Source organism: Nelumbo nucifera, chromosome 5 (assembly GCF_055504915.1).
Source record: "Nelumbo nucifera cultivar China Antique chromosome 5, China Antique-T2T, whole genome shotgun sequence".
Classification (NCBI taxonomy): Eukaryota; Viridiplantae; Streptophyta; class Magnoliopsida; order Proteales; family Nelumbonaceae; genus Nelumbo; species Nelumbo nucifera.
The window spans coordinates 7,528,868-7,546,332 of record NC_142653.1 but is presented as its reverse complement, the minus strand read 5'-3'; the positions used below and the strand labels follow the sequence as shown (position 1 = coordinate 7,546,332).

The window sequence follows — 17,465 nt, the reverse complement described above, 5'->3', positions numbered from 1 at the left end:
AGCTCCCCACAGAGCATGCCCCACATGCGCCCCACAGCCCATCCCCTCTGTGAATTGGGAGCATCTCCCCATTACAAGAATGGGAGATGATCCCAATGCATGGAAGGGATGGGCTGTGGGGCGTGCTCTGTTGGCAGTCCATCTGAACTCGTATTCTCTGACTATTGTCATAATCAATTCCATATTTTGAGGACCTAGACACATTATTTAGTGGCAGGACCATTTAAGTCATTCAAGAGGGGACTCTAACATGGAACTACCCAAGTCCCTTTGAGATTTTTGTTAATGGCAGGCTTTTGAAAGGACAAAACTCCAAAAAGAAAAATAACAAGAACAATCGCAGGATCATAAAGGAAACTTGCAATTCAATTAGAATGAGAAAGAGTCAGTAACAGAATGGTGATTGCCAACCTGAAATGAGCCTGAAAAAACATCCCAGGACAATTCCTAAGATTTTTCAAAGCTGCAATAGCTGCATCTATACTGCTGAATTCAACTAAAAAACAAGAACCCATCTGCATATTTGCTTGTGTCAGTCTGACAACAGAACCGACATTTCCAACTGCAAGATTGCAAATAGTCGTTAGTTCATCATCTGTGACAAATGACGAGCCAGTATCTGGTTGTCCAATCCAGAGAGTGTTTGTTGGCACTCTATCTTCATCCCTAATGTTAAGTGAGTGATGATTCCTAAATGTATGGCTCTCAAAAGAACTTGAACTCTGACCAATATTGTATTTTGTACATAAAGACGAAAGCAAGGAAGATAACTGAGACATCCTTGTCTTACAACTGTCAACAGGACTATCAAGAACAGATGTAACACAAGGTGAGCCACTCATGCTAACAGCCATGCTTCCAAGGTTAGTGTTTCTAAAATCAGCACGAATGGGGGTCGGACCAAATCTTGCACCTTCCATATGAGACCTTGCAACATCATCTGAACCTGCATTTAATGTCAAGGTTCTAGTCAGCTGTAGATTGTACTCATTTTCTTTGCGATGTTGCCTAAGATGTACCATCACGGTTGTAGCTTCTTCGGCAGTCTCAAATTCCATCAGCAAGGCACTTTCACTAGAAAGATCAATGACCATGCGAGGGCTCTTGAAACCCACTTTTCTTAACTCATGAAGAATCTCATCTTTGGCCCATTGGCTTGAGACCTTGCCAATATAAACATGGCAACTAGCACCAACTGCAACACCACTAATAGCTCCTCTACTTCCCAATCCAATATCTAGAAACTTTATGCGAAGGCAGGCACCCCAAGGGGAAGATCCTCGCATATGCTCATGAGCTTTTATAGCATCCATAATATTTCTGAACTCAACCAAAGCAAATCCTTTAGCAGGAAAAAAGAAAAAGTTTTCTATAGGACCAAATTTCTCAATCTGAAACCTAACTAGAGTTTCTGATGCTTCAGGGCCAAGACAACCCAACCAAAGATGTTGAGAAGCCGAATATATGTCCATGGCTGCAGGATCACCATCAGAGTACCAAACAGTCTGACCAGTTGAAGGATATCTTAGGGGAAATTGTTGTTTGGAAGATGACAAAACAGTAATGCCAACTCCACTCGTGGATTTCATGGCAGACAAGCCAAGGTCCATGTTTGAAACTTGATTTTTCTCAAAATGAGCAAGATGGCCTCCACCTTCAAATGCATCTTTTGTGAACTCCAATGGCTTTCTGGTTGCAGGTGAAAGCAACTGGCTTTTCACCAGGTCCTTCCGTACGGAAGTCCTATCATAGTGCGAGTCTCCACGCTCTCCAGTCTCCAAGTCCTTTGTAGACCCTGGCTCTCCACATTTATGATTTGAACTCTCACTCACAGGCCCATGTGGAACTACTGGGCCACAGGGTTTTCCAGATCGCCCTGAAACTTTGTCAGCTGATTCCCGGTCCTCATAAAATGCATCACCAACAGATAAATCATAAATTCTAGAATTGGAGCCCTTCCTTGATATTTCACCAGGGTTATCGTGTTGACTAGTGATCCTAGGCATCAAATACTGTCGACTGATGTATTTTGATGGATCAGAACTATCCTCATCACTATCCTCCTGGCTTTCTGCTTTCTCCACAAGTTCTATGAAAGATTCAAAGACTCTCCCTAGAGCTGATGAAATCTCTGATACAGCCTCAGAACCTACCGATTTACATAACTTCTTATACCTAGAGAATATCCAAGCTTTCAAAGGTTGATCTTTTCTGATAACCTGCATAAAATAGACAAGAAACAGTTTTCACCAGGAAATATTAAAGACTACAAGTCATACATAATACATATGCACATATAAATACATATATTATGGCCTTTTGCACCTGTATTTCTAAATCCTAGGAAATTTGAATTTGCTCCCATGTTTTACATATGTTGAATTTATACCATATCCTATTGCGCTATTTGTGTTCATGGCTTTTATGTAAGGGGAAAAATCTATTATCAAAACCTTGACCATATTATTTTATTGTAACTGAAGACAAATTAACCTAATAATACAGAATGATAATATAAAATTTGAAAATACAGGTTAAAAATAGTATCACACTACTTGTTGCAGAAAACAGAAAGGTTTATTTTGACAGCACGAGTGTTGATCCTTTTTGTAGAGAATAGATTTATACATAATAGAAAAATATTACTTAATTACCAAATATAGAAATAAATAGAGAAAGCATTGCCATGCAGATATGCAAAGATCATAAAATCACAAGCTGTAATGCTTAAAACTATATGGATAGTACAAACTACAGAGTAATGAAATTATGTTCCAAACATTTAGAGAATGTATTTTTTTTAACAAAAGAAGTGAAATGATTCAAAGCGTGGAATTTCATAAAATGCTTAAAAATAGTTCTTCATTAGCACATGATGTGCCTCTAATGAAGAAATGTAACATACACAATGAACGAACAACAGGATTCATCACTACATGCAACATCAAAGTTGTACTATGATCTTTGTGAGTTTCATGCTCTTCGAGAAAGACATTGACCACTACCAAGGAGGATATTGACAGTTGTCAAGGCAGAACCTAGGTGACAAGGCGCCACGGAAGCTCACCTTGCCTAATCGCCAAGCAGTTTTGTACATTGTGTTATAAAATATTTTTATATTCTTAATTATTTGAGATTATAATTATAAAATAGACATTTTTGATAAATTATAAAATAGACATTATTAAACTAAAATATTAATTTTGTGTGTTTATATACTAATTTCTTTTTATTATTTTCATATTTGTTAGGGTTTAATCAACACAGACATTGCTAAATGCTGTATTGAACCCTCAAAGACTTCAAAACCTGAACCAATAAGGAAGAACTTAAAATTTTGTCTAATCAACACATCTTCTTTTCTTTCTTCTTTTTCTAAAACAAAAAAGGGGTTCAGCCCCTATACTTTTTGAATTTTCTTTTCTTTCTTCTTTATCTTCTCACAAATATGTTGTTTTTCTCAACTTTAACATGAAGTTTATGCTTCTCTTGTGAAAATTGTGGATAATTATTAAGGAAATATGGTTATGGAACCTAGGAAACTACCCTAGGATATATATTTTTTTCTTAAAAAAAATCCACCACCTCCTTTTTGGAAGGAAGAAAAGTAAACTCCCAACACGATACGACACCCTTGTACAGGTATCCAGGTATCATAGATGTGCATCCATATTTGTCTTGCATCTGTAGACACCTCCTGGCTGGGGGAACAATGGACCCTGTCACTGGTCATTCCCATAAACGTATTTAGGAGAAGCTCTACCGCCATATATTGTACCATCCGTTGGTTATGTTTTTTAAACTAAATCGTATTCTAAGTTGGAAGCTTTTAAAATTAAATTGCACACTCACTATGACTACAACGTCTTTTTTTTTTTGATAAATGAGAGTAATTTTATTAATCAAAGAAAGAGTGTACAGTCAGCCTAGGAGGAGGTACGAGGTATTACCTCCCCCCCCCCCCCGACCCCCCAGGACTGAACCATATGCAAATAAACACACACAAACCTGAATTACAATTACAAGGTAGCCCAAAACAGGTCTCCCCTTGATACCCCTTGTTTAGCCAGAGAATCAGCCATTGCATTTGCCGATCTGCTAACCCACTGAACCTTGACTGTCATATTTCTTGTCAGCCAGTTAGCTTTCTTTTACAGATCCCTGTAACCCTAACAAACTGTTTCTGGATTTGTCAGCCAGCCCACTACTACCTTGGAGTATCAAGTTTTCCACTCCAAGTTGATTGGCCATCTGTATGCCTTGTACCACTGCTAGTATCTCAGCCCTTGTGGAATCACCAACACCCGCTGGTCCTGAAAATAAAGACAGGATGTTGTTGTCTTTATCTCTCAGAATCCCTCCTATGCCCGATGGCCCTGAGTTACCTTGACAGCTTCTGTCAAAATTCAATTTTACCATACCTTCTAGTGGGGGTTTCCAGTTTGCTTGTGGTTTGTTCTTTGTGGAGACTATGACTACAACATCTTTTGCTGCCTTTTAATAACATTGTACAACACAACCTCTTCTTTTTTCATCAACTTTTCTTAGAATCAACCATTAATTAGAAGCCCTTGCAGAAGAAAGATATATAAACCACTAAACCAAATTAATTGAAATTTTAAAGAAGTGCAATTACAGACAAAGAAACCGGAATCTTAAACCATGAAATATGATCTTCAAGCCTAAACTTTTGGCATGATTTTTGTTATCTTTATCCCAATAAATGAATTCAATTTCATAGAAAAATGGTAGAAATTTTAACTTGAATTTTGCATAAAAAAAAAAGTAGATACTTTTCCTGTCAGTATAAGCAGAGAGCCAGAGATATTTTAAGCTTTGGTAAGAAAACCCAGGAATCTAGGATAATAAAAAGGGAGAAAACCATAATCTTTATTATGTTATCCTATTAAAAAACTGAATTCTAAGTTTAACAAAATTTGCAATTTTTAAAATTATAATAAACAGTTAAACCAATGAATATAATACTGCAAGTCCTTGACAATGACATATAATTGATAACTTACTAGTCTATTACTAACCAAAAAAACAAAAAATTGTTTACTAGTCTATTGGTTAAAAGCTTTCCAATTGAATGGACAATCTTGACTGAAGAAGTAAGGGACTTAAAATATTTATTATTAATCACTCACCATAAAATACAATTCTTTTATTGCCACCTCATCCATTAAGGGCTATCTGATGGGGCCAAAATTATTTTTACAAGGTGAAGGCTGTAACAAAATAAAAATTTTAATATTAAAAACATTTTATGTATGTATAGTAGCCTTAAAGAGTTTGTAATTCTGTCCATAAAATTTATTGTTTACACAGAACAGTGTGATAGCACCCAAAATCAAGGCTTTCCATCCATCTAAGAATTTAAATAAATGATCTAGTATTACCAGTCCCATCAAGCAGTTTTTTGAAACAATAGATGCATTCTCCAACATGTGGTTGTCATCTGATTTTAGCCCCTCGCTACTAACCGCGGTACCTTCAGTATTTGTCTGGACAGAAACAGTACATGGCTGATCATCATTGATCTGGTCCGAAGGACGAGTTACATCATCAACACCAAACTGGTTTGTCACCTGCCTTAGAAAGTAATGTCCTTTACAAACTCCATCCGTTGCACCAGAAATGAAGAGCTCAAAACAAGCTGCAAGTAAATTCTTGGGACAAAGGAAGAAAATCCTGAGCAGACTTAGGGCCCGGAACTTGAATAATTTAGATACTTCAGTTTCATCTTCATCTGCAATTTTCTGCTTTATCTCACAAAAAGAATCCTTGGAATCTTGTATTTTTTCAATTTCCCTATCACCAATCTGATATATATCCTTGCCCTCAAATGAGGATACAAAGAAAGTAAGGACATTCAGAAAAACTGCAGAGCAAATGCCTCGAATAACAGATGATGTCGGTGCCTCTGATGCAGCAGTACAGCAGATTTCTACTAAACCAAAACTACAGGCTTTAGCTGTCTGAAATGCAACACCATCAGTGTCATCCCCTCTGATTATCACAGCTAGGCTCCAATTGTACATATTGACTGCAACCTTAGCAGCAGCTTCAAGAGCAGTTGGGCAATATGAAGCATATCGAGGAATGAGTTCAGCTACAATACGCTGTGCACTTGTACAACCTGTGTTTTCACCATGTAACATAGAAAAATTTTACGTAATAAGCAACTTTGTGGAATATCATTGGAGTAAGGCACATGATCTTAGAATAACTAGTATAGCCACTGACAATAGTCCACCTGTTCAAGGTAGCACCCAAATGTTGTACATGTAAATGGCACCCTTAAGGTCTTGGAACACCCCATTCAGATAAATGTGGTACACCCTCTAACTAAAAGTTAAAAAATAACTATTCTGAAAAGACAATAAGACCTTTTATGCCTTTTCCCTGGAGATGCCCCCTATCCATCAAAAATGGCCTACACCCAAACTATCACTCTTTTTTAATATCTTCACTATTGCTCTTAAGAAAAATGAAAATAAAAGGCATTTTTTCTCTTATTTGTTGTGCTTTTCTCTTTATTTAATACTCCCATCCTCCTAAGATGGGCCTTTTGGGGAAAAAACTAGTGCACTGCTTTATTGATAATTTTTTCAGTTATTTTTCTTTTTGCATTTGGATTTGGTTCTCCTAGTTGCATCAGAAGCCGGTTTTCTCAATCACACTAGGTGTTTGTTTTCCTAATTAGTTTAGGAGTTATGTTAGCAAGTCAGGTTTATATTTGTAGGTCAGATTCACATTAATAAAGTATTATATTTTCCCACAACTGCTGGAGTGATACTAACACATTAAAGGTGCTAATTCCTTCAAACTCTTGGTACTGAAGAAGAAGAAGAAGAAATCTTCCACATATCTCGCATCAATTGGGCTAAAGCTTTGGATCTTTTTTTTATCAATAACAGGAAACCATTATATTAATAATGAATTTAATTACAGCAATTCATAGAGAGATAAAAAGGCTTAACTCTCTCTGAGAGGACAACAAAGAAAAAACTTACAACAGCCCAGAACATTTGATCCCCGATTCCCTTCCCACCCCCTGCTTTGCCAAAGCATCTGCAAATGCATTTGCTGTTCTCTTAACCCACTGAAACTGGATTTCCAGCCCCCTAGTTAACCATTTAGTCTCCCTCCTCTCATTAGCAAATTTCTACAGCCACTTTCCTTTTGTAACCAGCTTAACACCAGCTTTGAGTCCCCTTCAACGACTAACTTTTGTAAATTCAGTTCCTTAGTCTTCCTTATACCCTCCAGTACAGCATAGACCTCAGCTTTAAGAGAGTCCCCAACCCCAATGGGACCTGAATGCATTGCAAGCACCTTTCCATCCTCATCTCTAAAAACGCCTCCTACACCTGACGGACCTGGATTGCCCTCACTACTACCATCAAAATTTAACTTTATAAAGCCACAGCCTGGTGGTGACCACATAGGACAAACAAAAGAGAGAACTAGAGCCAAATTAGCCACCACCTACCAGCTATTCAGCAACATATCCGTAGAAATATCATCAAACATGTCCAAGGATTTTAGCCAATGCACCACCCTAACTGTTATTACTTCAATAAGAGTTTCTTTACTTATTTCATTCTCATAAAAGGTTCTGGCGTTCCTTTCCTTCCATAGAGTCCAACAAATAGCATCCCGCACACACCTCCACATCATCCTTCCCCTTTCTTGGGCCATTGAAGGAACAAAGAGCTAAACAAGCTTTGAATATTTGGCGGTGGGGTCCACCTGCAACAAAAATAAGGAAATGAACTAGTCCCAAATAATAGTAGAAAAGGGGCAAGAAATTAACAGGTGGTAGGAGATTTCACCATTACACCTTTCCAGGAAGGCTTCCCAACAAAAGGCTCCAATCCTTGGAGGAATCGGCTCACCCCAAATATCCTTTACTGGAAATTTTTGTGCAAAATTATTGGTTGAAGGCAAGAGGGACTTAAAGAAGGAAGCACAAGAAAAGGTCCCAGAGGGAGTTAGGGTCCACAGTCTCTTATCCCTCTCAAAGGGATCCAACACCACCCCATTTAAGATCTAAACCAGATTCATAATATTTTCAACCTCTACATCCCTTAAGCCTCTTCTAAACCCCACATTCCAATCAAATCCAAAGTTAGACTGAGAAGGAACAAAAAAACTAGACACAACCTTGCCTTTATACCGGGAAAGGGAAAACAAGGAAATTGGTCTTTCAAAGGTACCTCACCCACCCAAATGTGCTCCCAAAATTTTACCTAGTTCCCAAAGCAGAGGTCATACCTGATGTGCGGCAAAAAAGAAAGAAGAATTACATGATAGATTTCCAAGGAGAAGCTTCAATACACCTTGCCAAAGTTCTAGAGTCCCAACCATCATCTACCTGACCATAAAGCTTTGGATCTTTTCTCACAATTCTCCTTTGTCAACCTTTGAGAAACTAGCAATTGGTTGCTAAATCTTCTTTGGTTAAGGACAAGCCTATAGTAGCTTGGAAGCCCCCTAAAGAAGGCTTTATCGAGCTAAACTTTGATGGCAAAAGCCTCGGTAATCATGGGCCTTCTAATACTAGAGGAGTTTTTAGAAAAACAGAGGATCAAATTGTTGCCTATTTTCTGGTCCAATTGGAATGGGGAATGTTATTGGTGCAGGGGTTCAAGCAGTCCTATAGGGAGCACAGATTTCTAGAGAGCTGAACTTTGGGAGTTTGCTAATTGAAGCTGATTCTAAACTTGTAGTTGAGTGGCTGAAGGAGCTGGAGACTATAGCTTGGTCCTTTAGGGGGTGATGAGAAGATCCAAATGGCTAACTTCCAACATAATAGTGAGAGTTCAGTGGGAGAGGAGATCGACTAATGTGCTGGCAGACCTAGCTAAGCAAGGGGTGCATAGGGGTCATTTATTTTGGGCTCAACTGTAATCTTGGTTTGTTTTTGAGGCTGCAACTCATGCCTCTCTGGACTTTTTATGTTGTATCCTTTGATAGGTCTTATTTGATCTTTAATAAAATACTTCTTATTACTTATCAAAAAAAAAAATCTCACATCAATCAGGATGCAATATGTCATACAAAGCCATAAAATGAGATGGGCATTTCTCTACTAAATCATGAATTGCCTAGTGACATAGTGATTACAAATTGCCTCTGTAGAGGCTTATACAAAATCTTCACTAGAAGACCCTAACACCCAGAATGGATGTCCATAGCCTTTCTAATAACACTAGAATCAGGCCAAATGGATAAATTTTTTCAGCACCCTGATTTAAGCCACAAATAATGGCTGAAAGACAGTCCTCTTTCTTATTTTTCACATTAAGGTTCATGCATTTGGCTTACAACTTTAAACAGTAGCTGCTTTACACCCCCCATCAAACTATCAGAAGAACCCATTGTTGACCATGACAATTGAACCAATCGAACAGTGACCCAACAGCTAAAAGGGTTCCCGGTTCATTTCACTGGGTAAACCATCTAGTTGAACTATCAAATTCACCATCCGGGTAGCTTTTCAGGTTGACACCTGGATGATCTAAGTAAGAAGATATTGGGGTTTATGTCGAAGTATAACTATGTTGAAAATGATGATACTTTAACGGTTTAACCTACCCTAAACCCCCAACCCCAAGACTTAAAGATGTTGATGCTGAACATCAATCTTGATTTAAATAGGGTCAAGCTCCATTGAGTTCAGTTGGTTACCACAGGATGCATATGTATATGCATGTATGCATATTTAAACCTTTAATCTTAAAATTAAAAAAAAAAAAAAAAAAACAGTCAATGAGACAAATTCAAAAACCTTTTAACTAGGCAACCACTTGCTTCGTTTTTATTGTTCCACATTTTTAATATGAACATAAAACAAATAAAAGAGTCACAATTGGATTGGGTGGGAGTTCCACAAACCACGGCAATTGATTTAAGATAAATTGTAGTTTTACAACCTAAACTATAGAAACTTAGCCCAATACAAGTTGGATTGATCAGGTTCCAGATAGCCCAGGAAAAAACCTACTTTTGCAACATAAAGCCCTGAAACCTACAGACACAACTATAATTAGAAGTGCGAATTTTGCTAGAATAAAAGAGAGGCCAAACCAGAAACGTAAAAGGGATCTATACGCACAACTTTAGAAAGCAAGTTGCATGCAGGGAAAGGCTTTATTGACATTTATTTCTACTCTGCGTTTTGCTTCTTGCATGGTTTCCTGCCGTAGTACAGTCTTCTTTCTTCTGCTACAGTTATGCTTTACATTTTAAGCTTTACATTCATATATTTTGAAGCAGAATGGAGAATAATCTGGAAAGAATTCAATATTTTAACTACCCGTGGAGATCAAACTCAGAAAAGCTACGCTGAAAATATATAAATATATATATATATATCAAAAATGATGGAAAATGTAGAAGGGGAAGATAATTGTAGTAACCTCTAGAAGCAGTGATCAGTGAGAGATAAGCCTGTTCGAAGTCGGGCATGAGATGAGCATCCTTCTGAGAGATACAAAACCTAATTCTCCGGTAGCAGTCGTAGACGTTTCTAATTTCTTCTCTGTTTCTTCGCTTTCTCATGATTTCTTCATGGGATGGAGGGGAGGCGAAGACTTGCTGAGGTTCAGAGGCGGGTTCGTATAGCTTTCGCTTCTTCAGGGGTTGCTCGGTGGAAGCCATCGCGACGTGAGCTCGTGAAGTCGCTCACACGCTGTGCGCGCTTTGGATGAAATCAAAGATCCCGATCGGTCATAAAATTACGAACTTACCCTCACATGGGAATGTAGTCCGTGTTAGGCGACTCCGGATCTCCTACCTACGAGAACTATGTCCACGCTTACCCACATAACATCGCAGCCACATATCTCATGTGTTGTGGGTAGACGTGGGCAGAGTCATTAGGCGACAGGAGACCCTAAAAAGTAAAAATGACTCTGGATCCCTACCCACAAGAACTCTGCCCACATCTACTCATAGGCCATAACACACTACCTTCATGAATTTAGAGCCATTATGGATTACGTGCCTATAAGAATTCTGCCCATGTCTACCCACAAAACACTATCCCTGTACATTGAGAATATCTCTCCCTGCACGATACTATGTAAGAGGATGAGATGTTTTCCATGTGTGGTGGTGATGATATGTAGGTAGATGTGGGCAAAGTTTGTGTGAGCAGGAGATGTTTGGGAACATCTCCGATGCATAATATTATGTAAGAGGATGAGATGTTCTCCATGTGTGGTTGCAATGTTATATGGGTAGATGTGAGCAGAGTTCTTGTGAACAGGAGATCCAAATTCAAAACGGGAACATCTTCCCATAAACTTTAAGGCCGCAACGTTGGGAAGTGAAAACGTGACAAACATCTCCTAAGAGAATTCGAAGGCACCCCACAAGCGTTGGGAAATGTTCCTAATACACGGTTGGGATGTGTTGTGGGGCGCTCTACGAGGCACCAATGTAAACTCACGGTGGAATGCTTTGTGCGCAGATGTGGGGCACCCCACACGCCCGTAGTGCGCCATCTGTCACTTCATACAGTGTTTGCTTGTCCCGCGTGCAGGGCTAACGGGTCACTCGAGCTCAACTTTTCCACACATTTCTTATTTTTTTCTTTTTTTTTTATGATATTTTGGTTTTTCAGAAATCAGAGAAACCGACAGCAACAATGCTTTGTCCTCTGGATCCGACGATCTACAACGACAACCGGTAATCATCCGGAGGCACTCTCCAGCTCTCATATTTGAACTTTTTTCACACATTTTTTATTTATTTTTCTTTTTTTTTGGGGTTTCTAGCATATAAGGGCAACGTTTAATATTATATATTTAAAAATTTTAAAAAATAGGTTAACTTATTAAAAATAATATAGGGGCAAAAACACTTCTTATTCTTGCCATTTGTTCAGCAGAGCCGCTGCTCGCCACCACCCACCTCCGCCTCCGGCAACGTTGTCGGAGGTGGCCGGAGGCAAAGGTGGCGGCGGCAGCGCTGGTGGTTTCTCTGTCCAACGCCGCGACCTTTGCCTCTGCCTCCGGCAACGTTGCCAGAGATGGGTGGAGACAAAGGTGGCGTCAGCGGCGAGCAGAGGAATAACCACCAGTGCCGCCACTGCCTCCGACAACGTTGCCGGAGGCGGAGGCGGAGGTTGGCGGAGGCGACGGCGGACGGTGATGGCGGGCGGCAGCTCTGATGAACAAATGGCAAGAAGAAGAAGATAAATAATGTTTTTGCCCTTTATTGATATTATTTTATTTCTATGTTTTGATTTTTCAGAAATCAGAGAAACCGGCGGCAACAGTGCATACAAGACATGGAAGACCACGATTCATGGTTTTATCCACCTGTTAGTTGTCGAAATAGATGAACCTAGGTTGAGAAAGAAGAAAGACGTACGATCGAATTTTTATGGAAATATACAATAGTCACGATGAGAAGGCCTATTTATTTATTTTTGGTAGGCGGTGTTCTATACAAAATTGAGGATTAAAACACCAGAGGAAGCTTTGTGTAGCCACGTACGTAGGTATCAAAATCGATCCAGTGAAAAAAATCAGAAGAGCTTGCTTGCAAACTCTCTTGATGAAGATGCCGACGACGCAGCGAGATCTCTAAGCTCTGAAATGCTCATACCAAGTTGTAAAGCCACCTTCATTTCAAATAACTCTCCATTCTCTCTTCTCCCCGCTTTCCCTTGAGAGTGGACTTTATGTACTCTTCCATGAGTTTAAAGAAGCCAGCAGAGCTCCGATACATCTCAAACACCATTCCTACTTGCCCACCATGCTCCAAGGTATTCACCACGCTTGCCATAACTCCAGCAACCACACCCAAAAACACAGCCCAAGATCCATGCAACGGCGATCCCATTCCCACCAAAGCAGACCCAACGGCAGCCAAGCCAGTGAGTAAAGGACCAGTAATTGCTAAGATCTTGCTAACTTTCAAAGCTAATTTGCTCAACCTCACATACTCTTGGATATCTTTCATCTTGAGCAGCTCTACAATCTGCTTCATTTCCTCTTCCAGCTTCCCACTCCAGCCGTTCTTCTCGGCTCTCCGATGACTGCAGCGTTTCTGCTGTTGCGGCCACCACACAGCATGCTCTACAGCTGCAGGGAACTTGTCGAGCATTGTTCCAATCAGGGGAAGGGGGTAGGCCTTGTCAAGCGCCAATACCTTCTCCATGGCATCCTTGACATCCATAGCAGTAGGATTGCCAAGGGCTAGGGTTGTTCGGATCTGCCCATTAAGCTGCTTGAACAGCCTAGCAACGTTACGTTGTTCCTCGGCTAGTTGAGATGGCTGGATCTTGTTAATCACCAGCAGCATCCCAGTGGCTGCCGAATACAAAAGAGTGGATGAGAGCTTGAGCGCAACAAGTGGTGCTCCACTCCTCCACATGTTGCTGCAAGTTGCCGCCGGTTTCTCTGATTTCTGAAAAACCAAAACATCATAAAAAAAAAAAGAGAAAATAAGAAATGTGTGAAAAAAGTTCAAATATGAGAGCTGAAGAGTACCTACACATGATCGCCGGTTGTCGTTGTAGATTGCCTGATCCGGAGGACAAAGCACTGTTACCGCCGATTTCTCTGATTTCTGAAAAACCAAAATATCAACAAAAAAGAAAGAAAAAATAAGAAATGTGTGAAAAAGTTGAGCTGGAGAGTACCCGCCGGTTGTCGTTGTAGATCGCCGGTGCCAGAGAAGGAGAAGAGAACTCGGGTGATGGGAGAAGAACGAAGGGTCCGGGGACCAGCTGCACAAACTCGAGAGGAAGTGGGAATAGAGTTTTGAGATTTCAAACAATATGTTTTGGGAGTTTTGGGGGACAAGCGAACAGCGTGTGAAGTAGACCTGTTCATGGGCCGGGTGGCCCGACGGGCCGGCCTGGCCCGGCCCCCAGACGGGCTTGAACAGGCTTTTTGGCCCGCGGGCTTAACCTCGGGCCAAAAAGCCCAACCCGCATAAAATTTGAGCCGGGCTTGGGCTTTGCCAAAATAGCCCGGCCCGAGCCCGACCCGGCCCGACCTATAGTTAAACCCAAGTAAAAACCCTATGTGATGTCCATTTGAATAAATTTTTTGATTTAAAAATGTTGTTGATTCACTTGTAGGCCCATTGTTCATTAAATAGGGGAAAAAACATCTGAATTAAAATAGATCATGTTCATTTGAATAGGGAAAAATTCGAATTTCTTTTATTAGGTCGGGCTTCGGGCTCGGGCTCGGGCTTTGGGCTTTTCATCAGGGCCGGGCTCGGGCCCAAGTTGTAGGCCCGTTGGTTGGGCCGGGCTCGGGCCCAAGTTGTAGGCCCATTGGTCGGGCTGGGCTCGGGCTCGGGCCTAACATTTTTCTGTTAATAAAGAGTAAAAGCCCGGCCCGACCCGGCCCATGAACAGGTCTAATGTGAAGGGACAGATGGCGCACTACAAGTGTGTGGGGCATTTGTGGGGCAAGAGCGGGTGGGGCGCAGATTTGAACTTGTGTTAGGCGACTCCGGATCTCCTATCCACGAGAATTCTGCCCATGCCTACCCACATAACATTGCAACCACACATGGAGAATATCTCATCCTCCTACATGGTATTATGCAAGGGAGATGTTCCTAATTGACGGGGGTAGTGTGTTGTGGGTAGAGTTCTCGTCCAAAATCATTAGGCGGCGGGAGACCCTAAAAAGTAAAAACGATTCTAGATCTCTGCCCACATCTACCCATAAGCCATAACACACTACCTCCATGAATTTAGAATGTACGTGCCCATGTCTACCCACAATACACTACCCCCCGTGAATTGGGAATATCTCCCCCCGCATAATATTATGTAAGAGGATGAGATGTTCTCCATATGTGGTTGCGATGATATGTAGGTAGACGTGGGCAGAGTTTGTGTGGGCAAGAGATCTGAACTCATTGGGAACATCTCCCATGCATAATATTATGTAAGAGGATGAGATGTTCTCCATGTGTGGTTGTAATGTTATACAATGTTTTAAAAAACAAATCGGAAACGGAACCGTTTTGATCACCGGTTTTTGGGTCAACGGTCTGACTGTCCAGTTCGAACAGATGGTTCGTTATGACAGAAAATTTTAAAAAATAATTAAAAAATAAAAAAAAATGGTAAAAAACCGTTGAACGAGTCGATGGTTCAACCGCCCGAGTCAATGTTTTGTTGACTTTTTTCAACGGTTTTTTACCAGATTTCGGGTTTATGCAAAAAAGAAACCGATTGCCTGGACAGTTCCCGGGCTGAACAGTCCGACCATCCGGGTCAATGACGATTTCGAAAACACTGATGTTATATGGGTAGATGTAAGCAGAGTTCTTGTGGGTAGGAGATCCAGACTCAAAACGGAAACATATTCCCATAAACTTTAAGGCTGCAATGTTGGGAAGTGAAAGTGTGACGAACGTCTCCCAAGGGAATTCGAAGGCACCCCACAAGCATTGAGAGATGTTCCCAATACACAGTTGGGATGTGTTGTGGGGTGCTCTGTGAAGCACCAATGTAAACTCACAACGGAATGCTTTGTGCGCAGAGTTTTGATTGTAAGTGCTAACATGAAGTTGAGCAGAAATGGCGACGGAATGAGCGCTCTTGCAACTTGCATTGCAAGTAAAACACAATGATGACTACAGGGGCGGGGTTTGAAAATCCCCACAATCCCTATTAAATTTATACTTTAACCCTTCACCCTTGTTTTATTAACTTTTGGCCCCCCTAATCTAGTATTTGACCCCCTAACATAAAATCGTAGCTTCGCCCCTGAATGACTAAACTGCATACTCTACAAGCAAAATCATCTATGGTGCTCACAAGGCAGTGCTTACACCTATTGCACAACCTTTTATAGCCTTGCATTGAGAATATTTCCGTACTTATATTCTCTTTTTTCATAACTAGATATTCTCGATGCAAGGCCGAAAGGAACCGTGCGAATAGCGTGAACACGGGACCAAATCCGATTCTCCACAAGCATGTGGGATTCCTCCCGTAGTCCCATAAAAAACTCTACACCCACTCCGGAAGAACCGGCATCAACCCATACATTGTTATAGGTGTGTGTAGAGTTTTATGGGGTGGGAATCCACGCCCCTCTAACAAGTACGGATATCCATCCAACTGCATATCAGAAACATATCTTTAGGAATCTAATATACATGCATCAAATATCTTTTCAATGTGTTGTTGGATGACATATATACAAAAAAATTTTGCTTACAAGATATCTGATCTTTGTTTATTAAAACAATTATCAATCAATCATCAAGAGTAGTCTCTAACCCATTATTCCAATAGAATAATGATCTGATGGTTATTGGGACATGTGTAATGTAATGTACACTCAAGATCTACTGTTTGCACCATTATGTATACTTAACCATTCAATAGCGACCATGATTATGTTCCACATACCTACATGCTATTTAGGCCTCGTTTGCATCTCATTAAATCATTTATTTGGGTAAATGCATTTATTTGAGTAAGTGTTTCCTAATAAACATTTACCCAGATAATTGTAATTACTAGTGTTCTTTTATTTCCCATATAAAGTTATACTATGACAGTTTTATCCAAAATAGTTATTTTATTTAAGGGATAATATTGTCTCATCACATATTAGCAATTTTCCACATTGATGAATAATTGATTTACCCAAATCTAATGAGGATATTACCTACCCAAGTAAATGAGTCATTTGGGAAGGCTTTATTTCTTTTCCATGGGGCCTATCAATTTACTCCCCCCCCCCCCCCCCCTTCTCCCAACACAAATGAGGTCTATAGCTACTTGATATTCTACCCACTCCATTGAAACATATACCTTTTGTGGCCGGTGTGGAGCAAAAAAGATGGATCCCACCACCATTGAAGTAGCTATCAAATTCAATTAATCCGATATTCTACCCACACCTACATGAGATATTGTGAGATATAAGTGGTTAACAAGGATAAGAAGCATAGTTAGTAGCATTGTTTTGTTTCACAACTCAAACCCCTAGTGATTTTTACCTATCAAAAAATAATAATTATCTTCACATATAATAACGCTTTTCATTACAAACTGTATTAGAAAAGGCCAAAGAACACTTGTTTAATAAAAAAACTCTATGAATAATTCCAATATTGAAAGCATAAATTGAAAACTAATAAAAAATACATTTAGTGGTGAACTACTTATTTCTAGGTCTGGCTATCTATCACTCACCTTAGATTGATACAAAACTTAGTTATTTCATCTATTTTCCTCAAACCATATTTGCTATGACATTGTCGTAGCTCTACGCTTAAATAACGGAATCAATACCTTTGATGTTTTATTATGGTCCCACCTTGAATTAGATGAAAATTAATGATGTTTTGGTGGAGCCAATCTAATGCATTAAAGGCCTTGATTCTCGATTTTAGCCTTGCACTATAGGAAAAAATGTGAACTCTATATTTCCTCTCATTTTTTAAAGGTTTTG

General features: G+C 40.0%; 1 protein-coding gene and 1 pseudogene across 7 annotated transcripts in view; both read right to left on the bottom strand.

Moving 5' to 3' along the window:
• LOC104608162 (nucleic acid binding protein) overlaps positions 1–10,720 on the bottom strand; it is a 31,026-nt gene extending 20,306 nt beyond the window's left edge. For 2 of the 6 annotated variants that reach the window (XR_737058.3, XM_088887819.1), the window contains exons 1-3: positions 10,431–10,718; positions 5,403–6,142; positions 412–2,219 (exon numbers count right to left, since the gene is read on the bottom strand). Coding sequence is in view for 5 of the 6 variants with exons in the window: in XM_088887819.1 (XP_088743945.1) it covers positions 412–2,219; positions 5,403–6,142; positions 10,431–10,671 (2,789 nt within the window). In the remaining variant the exon portion in view is untranslated. Of the gene's footprint in view, positions 1–411; positions 2,220–5,150; positions 5,232–5,402; positions 6,143–10,126; positions 10,301–10,430 lie in introns of those variants that run through there. The other 4 variants (XM_088887821.1, XM_088887820.1, XM_010274059.3 and 1 more) reach the window with 4 other exon arrangements.
• A 1,648-nt stretch (positions 10,721–12,368) lies between these two features.
• Positions 12,369–13,825, bottom strand: LOC104608187 (putative F-box protein At4g22030; annotated as a pseudogene). Its single transcript, XR_016076624.1, has 3 exons — positions 13,667–13,825; positions 13,519–13,593; positions 12,369–13,431 (listed from the first exon to the last, which is right to left on the bottom strand). The product of XR_016076624.1 is annotated as a putative F-box protein At4g22030 (transcript).
• Positions 13,826–17,465: the final 3,640 nt, after the last annotated feature.